Genomic DNA, 6,750 nt, shown 5'->3' on the forward strand with positions numbered 1-6,750 from the left:
CACTTGTAAAGCCGCAGTATCCCTGTAGGCGATGCCGCCTGGTGATAATAGCCGGAGGTTTCATCCTCCAGACCCTCCGCAATCCACTAATTACCAGCAGCTTCTCAGCAGGATGTTAGTTGCACCAGAGCTGTCATTATTTTCCAGTTTTCTCCAATTATTTCTTTTTTTTTTTCTCTTTGCATTGAAACAGAAATGGCATTTTTCATCGAGATGTAAAACCAGAGAACATTCTGATAAAGGTGAGACGCCATGACCTCTGATCTAACATGTGTAACACGTGCAGGTAGTCATTATCATCATATATATATATATATATATATATATATATATATATATATATATACAGTACAGACCAAAAGTTTGGACACACCTTCTCATTTAAAGATTTTTCTGTATTTTCGTGACTATGGAAATTGTACATTCACACTGAAGGCATCAAAACTATGAATTAACACATGTGGAATTATATACTTAACAAAAAAGTGTGAAACAACTGAAAATATGTCTTATATTCTAGGTTCTTCAAAGTAGCCACCTTTTGCTTTGATGACTGCTTTGCACACTCTTGGCATTCTCTTGATGAGCTTCAAGAGGTAGTCACCGGAAATGGTCTTCCAACAATCTTGAAGGAGTTCCCAGAGATGCTTAGCACTTGTTGGCCCTTTTGCCTTCACTCTGCGGTCCAGCTCACCCCAAATCATCTCGATTGGGTTCAGGTCTGGTGACTGGAGGCCAGGTCATCTGGCGTAGCCCCCCATCACTCTCCTTCTTGGTCAAATAGCCCTTACACAGCCTGGAGGTGTGTTTGGGGTCATTGTCCTGTTGAAAAATAAATGATGGTCCAACTAAGCGCAAACCGGATGGAATAGCATGCCGCTGCAAGATGCTGTGGTAGCCATGCTGGTTCAGTATGCCTTCAATTTTGAATAAATCCCCAACAGTGTCACCAGCAAAGCCCCCCCACACCATCACACCTCCTCCTCCATGCTTCACGGTGGGAACCAGGCATGTAGAGTCCATCCGTTCACCTTTTCTGCGTCGCACAAAGACACGGTGGTTGGAACCAAAGATCTCAAATTTGGACTCATCAGACAAAAGCACAGATTTCCACTGGTCTGATGTCCATTCCTTGTGTTCTTTAGCCCAAACAAGTCTCTTCTGCTTGTTGCCTGTCCTTAGCAGTGGTTTCCTAGCAGCTATTTTACCATGAAGGCCTGCTGCACAAAGTCTCTTCTTAACAGTTGTTGAAGAGATGTGTCTGCTGCTAGAACTCTGTGTGGCATTGACCTGGTCTCTAATCTGAGCAGCTGTTAACCTGCGATTTCTGAGGCTGGTGACTCGGATAAACTTATCCTCAGAAGCAGAGGTGACTCTTGGTCTTCCTTTCCTGGGGCGGTCCTCATGTGAGCCAGTTTCTTTGTGGCGCTTGATGGTTTTTGCAGCTGCACTTGGGGACACTTTCAAAGTTTTCCCAATTTTTCGGACTGACTGACCTTCATTTCTTAAAGTAATGATGGCCACTCGTTTTTCTTTACTTAGCTGCTTTTTTCTTGCCATAATACAAATTCTAAGTCTATTCAGTAGGACTATCAGCTGTGTATCCACTTGACTTCTGCACAACACAACTGATGGTCCCAACCCCATTTATAAGGCAAGAAATCCCACTTATTAAACCTGACAGGGCACACCTGTGAAGTGAAAACCATTTCCGGTGACTACCTCTTGAAGCTCATCAAGAGAATGCCAAGAGTGTGCAAAGCAGTCATCAAAGCAAAAGGTGGCTACTTTGAAGAACCTAGAATATAAGACATATTTTCAGCTGTTTCACACTTTTTTGTTAAGTATATAATTCCACATGTGTTAATTCATAGTTTTGATGCCTTCAGTGTGAATGTACAATTTTCAAAGTCATAAAAATACAGAAAAATCTTTAAATGAGAAGGTGTGTCCAAACTTTTGGTCTGTACTGTATAATATATATATATATATATATATATATATATATATATATATATATATATATATATATATATATATATATATATATATATATATATATATATATATATATATATTTTATACTTTTTGTTCCAGCAAGACGTCCTAAAGCTGGCAGACTTCGGCTCATGTCGTAGTGTTTTCTCCAAGCAGCCGTACACCGAATATATCTCCACCCGCTGGTATCGAGCCCCCGAATGCCTCCTGACCGACGGATACTACACCTACAAGATGGATATGTGGAGCGCTGGCTGCGTCTTCTATGAAATCTGCAGGTGAGGCCAAGTCACAACCTCTAGGTCTAGGTGGCATGAAAGAGAAGCAGAAGAAACAATGAAAGTTCCAGCAGTACTGAACAGATGAGGGGGCCATAGCTCAGGACCCCCAGCTTTGAGCCGGAGTGTGAAGAGGATATATCATCGACTTCTACAGGGCCAGTTCTGGTTAAGGCTTCCCAACCTTTGGAAGGATAGAGGGTGAATTCTCATCTCGCTAACATATGCTATCACTTAATGATCTGACCTCTGCTCCTGGGACTTGAGGGGTTGCAACGCTGGATTGGGGCTTCCCCAGGTTTCGGCTGCAATTCCCTGCAAAGTTAGGTAGACGTGGGCGCCACAGTGAAGGGGACGCAGCATAGTGGTGCCTACAGTCTGGAGCTCAATGGGATTTCAGAGGTCAAACATTGATGTATAATACCTACACTTTCAAAAGTTAGTTTTATATATTGCAGACCCTTAATCTTCCTACAGATTGGGGAGCGTCCAGGTCCTGAGACCGCCCCACGGTCCGGATGCTGAGCTCCTGTAAGACTGTGCGCCTGCAGAGCAGTATACGGACATGTATACCTTCTCTTGAGCAGGAGCTTAGTGCTGATGGAGGGGGGGGCGGTCTCGGGATGTCCTCAATCACCGATCTGCAGGACTTCGAAGACGAGGGCATATCCTTGTGACATGCCATCACTTACTAGCTCGGGAGTACATAGGATGGTTCATTGGCACCTGGAGGCGACAGGCAGCTCCTTGCCTATACACCAGTCACATATATTAGAGAACATGTCTTCAATCTGTGGCTTTTCAGCCTCTGTGGAACTACAACTCTCATCATGCCATTTCCAGGGCATACCAGCTGTAGCATAGTCTGATTTAGTAAGCTGGCACTGGCTGGTGGTCACAGGTCCTACTCGTATTTGTTCACCCTGGCAGATTGTAACTCACTCGCTCCCGGGCTCTTTAACCAGCGCTGGCCTTTGTACAGACAGCTTTTGCTAGCGCAGCGTATCAACCCCGGCATCAGCATTCCCATTTGTCTGTGTCAACAGAAACACTCTCCCGCAGAGAACTGTGGACACAAGCACGACTACATTCCCCAGTAAAAATAACACCGTACATGGCAGCCGCTCGCTATATATATTTTTTCTTTCAGCCTCCATCCTCTCTTCCCTGGCTTGAATGAACTAGACCAGATATCCAAAATCCACGACATCCTGGGCACGCCGGCCTCCGCTGTGCTGCAGAAGTTTAAGCAGTAAGAGACTTATATAGTGAAATCCACATTGTTTCCATTCATACATTTTTTTTTATGATTTGCAGTTCATTAGATTTGCACTGTACGTTCATTTTTGGAAAACATAAGATCCACAGAAAAGAATCCTCAAATATAGTATTATTTCTCAAATCACTCCCTTTAAGAGATGGCTTTATAGCCAGGAAGCTATGGGGACTTTCCTTGCTGTGCCCAAATTCTTTCTTGTTCGGTACACCAATGTAGTCTTATTAAACGCCCTATTAGGGTGTTTGGGTATCGCACAGGAGCGTCGTCCACTTGTGACCCCATAAAGTACTGCTGGACCTGCAGAGAAGATACGAGCAAATCTACACGACGCATCTGCTTCTAGTAATATTCAGCTCATTATTGCAGGTCAAGAGCCATGAACTTTGATTTCCCTCCTAAGAAGGGCAGCGGGATTAGACAGCTGTTACCTGGCATCTCACCCGACAGCATCTCGCTGCTGTCTGCCATGCTGGAGTATGACCCTGACGACAGATTCAGCGCCATTAAAGCCCTCCAGCATGCCTATTTCGAGGAGCCCAGGTAGGTAGCCAGATTAATCTGTCCTGTCCTCACAGCTGCCGCCGTACCTGACGCCTCTCCTTATTTCAGGACACTAGAGAAGCATTCCCTACCTCGTAAGTTAGGACTAGCCGAGAAGTCAAACACTGCGGCCTCCATGAATTATCTGATGCGGATCGCAGGACAGGGCCGAAGGCAGGTAAACTTTTTTTTTTTTTATCACTAGTCTATGGGATTTTTCACTCTTTCTCAGCATTGTGTTTTTTGTTTTTTTTTAGCCTTACTTAGTCCATGCAAAGGCTTTGGAGCTGTCTATTAGAAATAAGAGATTTTTCCACGTGTAGAATATGAATGGTTATGATCAGTGGGGGTCTTACTCTCGCCACCAATTAGCTGTTTTGAAGGGGCTGCAGCATTTGTCCTGCGCGCCATCTACTTAGCAGCAGCGGTGCAGATTACTGCAGCATTTTTCCACCTTGCACCGCTGCGACTGAATAGACGGAGCAGTGCAGACATTGACTAGACTGATGACTGAAGCCCCTTGCAGTGAGTCGGTCCCCACCAATCTAATCTCGATTGCCTATACCTGTGATAAAGGGTTATTCCGGAAAAAGTGAGTTATTCACTATTGATATTGATTGGCGTGGGCCTGCTCGATCTCTGCTCCATTCAAGGTCAGCGTTCAGACCCCCAAAAATCGGTAAGTTATCTCCTAATCTGTGGATAATTATTTAACCCCCCCATGTCCCAAAAAAACAACTTTAAATAATACTACTTTGCCAGCTCTAGTGGGAGGGAGCTCAGCACCTAGAGCTTTAATATATCGTAGACACATTCCTGTTCACTTTTTTTTGACAGCAAGCAGAGATCTTAAATTGTTTGATTGGGTGATTGAGATAAAATGATTATATTAACTGTTGTAGCAATGTTTTATTTTCTTTTTAAGCAGATCATGAAGCCGCACCCAGAACTTGCCTTCCAGCGCCACGGGCCTACCTTTCCAATGGAGCTGCCAAAACTTAACGGGCCGAGCGTATCGAGGACTGTACCCTTCTCCACGCTCAAGTTTCAATCCGTTTTTCCCACTCCTGGAAACGGAGGAAAACTTCCTATAATCCCAAGCGTGAAATATATAGACACAAAGGTAAAGTCGTCTTCGGAGTTTTCATTTTTGTGATTGTAGCGTCTTCGCTGGGGGGTTGTAATCTTCTATGTCGTGTGTTAACAGTTTGACATCCACCAGCACGGGAAGTCGATGATGAAGCCGTATCACTTACCTTCCCTAGAGAGAAAAGGAGGCGGATTCTGATCTCACCACACACAGACACTTAATGCAAACCCCGTGCCTTTATCCGAGCCGGAGAAGAAACACAAAGCTGTTGCTACAGCAGCCAAACAATCAATCCCTGTTCCCAGAGACCATCCCATCTCCCCTCGCTCTGGTTCTGGTTTCGAGGTTCATTTACTGCACTTTTAAAAAAAAAAAAAGAAAAATTCAGCTCATTTTGCACTTTACAAACTGATCAGAATAATTGTATTACGGTAATTCTTCTACAATCCTTGCAGTCCATGATTCTCTTTACTAATTGTGATTTTTTTTATGTTTTTTTTTTTTTATTAAATCTGAATATTGTGGCCATTCATGTAGTTTTTAATACAAGTAGAGAAAAAAAAATGCGTTGGGGCAGTAGTCTACAGTGAATATGCAAAATGTAATTTCCTGTCATACAGGGGGGTCTTCAATCTACAAAGATTCCTGCGCTTATGATGGCTCCAGCAAAACAGATGGAAACTTAATGCAGAACCAGGAGATTTTACTATGCCCCTCTGCTTCCAATTTCACAGGGAGGTTTTATTTTCAGGCAGTTTATGCATGAATACAATCACAAATCTCCCCCTCCCCAACCCCCTAAAAAAACAACAAAGAAAAAGTTTTCACTTGGACAATACCACGATCCTCTGCAAGAAGGGGCTGGAGAAGCACTTTGTCCTATTTTTAAGGGTTCCTGGTGCAGTGGCAATTCAGCGTGCCTTATTCCCTTTAAGGTTGCAGCAGCATCGCCCAGACCCCCCTCCCCCCAATTAGGAGGTCAATGTCACAGCAATAGGAGCACCAGTCCTATCAGGGTAGGTCATCAGCAGCACTTTCCATCTAACATGAAGGTTAGCAGTGCGGGTGAGACTCTAATCACCACTGGTAGCCAGTGTGCCAGACACTAAAAATTTATGGGGGTCCTGGAGGTCAAAGCCCTATCAATCCTAAAGACGTGATCATAATTTTGTCCAACTGGAATAAATACCGTTCTGCTGGGAGGGAAACGTGACCAGCGCTGCTCCAGGAATCCAGCATAGATTTCTCTTAATAATGGCCGCAGGGGATGGAATAAATTAAGGGGCATTACAGGAGTGAACACTTTTTAAGAACTTTGCTGTGGATGTGAAACTTTGTCATCCGGTTTCTGTCAAGGGTCGTACTGTCGTCTAAAAAAGTAATAAAGACTGTCGCCGCCAGAAAAGCCTCTAGAGAAGACGGACTGTGCGTCTAACAGTAAAATACATTTATTTGAGCTGGGATCACAGTGAATATATGAGCAAGAAAACAGAAAACCTTTCATATTAATATGTATCTTTTAATTAGAAATCACTATTTTCATATAATGAAAATGACTAGTGTAA

The 6,750-nt window shown here is 43.7% G+C and overlaps 1 protein-coding gene across 3 annotated transcripts in view; it reads left to right on the plus strand.

Annotated features, from left to right (window-relative positions):
* MOK (MOK protein kinase) overlaps positions 1-5,568 on the plus strand; it is a 45,616-nt gene extending 40,048 nt beyond the window's left edge. The window contains exons 6-12 of one of the 3 annotated variants that reach the window (XM_073638393.1): positions 194-242; positions 2,098-2,276; positions 3,427-3,528; positions 3,922-4,095; positions 4,165-4,273; positions 5,021-5,218; positions 5,303-5,568. In XM_073638393.1, coding sequence (XP_073494494.1) covers positions 194-242; positions 2,098-2,276; positions 3,427-3,528; positions 3,922-4,095; positions 4,165-4,273; positions 5,021-5,218; positions 5,303-5,383 — 892 coding nt within the window. In that variant the 3' untranslated portion in view covers positions 5,384-5,568. Of the gene's footprint in view, positions 1-193; positions 243-2,097; positions 2,277-3,426; positions 3,529-3,921; positions 4,096-4,164; positions 4,274-5,020; positions 5,219-5,302 lie in introns of those variants that run through there. The other 2 variants (XM_073638394.1, XM_073638395.1) reach the window with 2 other exon arrangements.
* The last annotated feature ends 1,182 nt before the right edge of the window (positions 5,569-6,750 follow it).

The sequence above is a fragment of the Phyllobates terribilis genome, unplaced genomic scaffold (assembly GCF_046119375.1).
Source record: "Phyllobates terribilis strain yellow unplaced genomic scaffold, ASM4611937v1 Scaffold_7__3_contigs__length_470593459, whole genome shotgun sequence".
Classification (NCBI taxonomy): Eukaryota; Metazoa; Chordata; class Amphibia; order Anura; family Dendrobatidae; genus Phyllobates; species Phyllobates terribilis.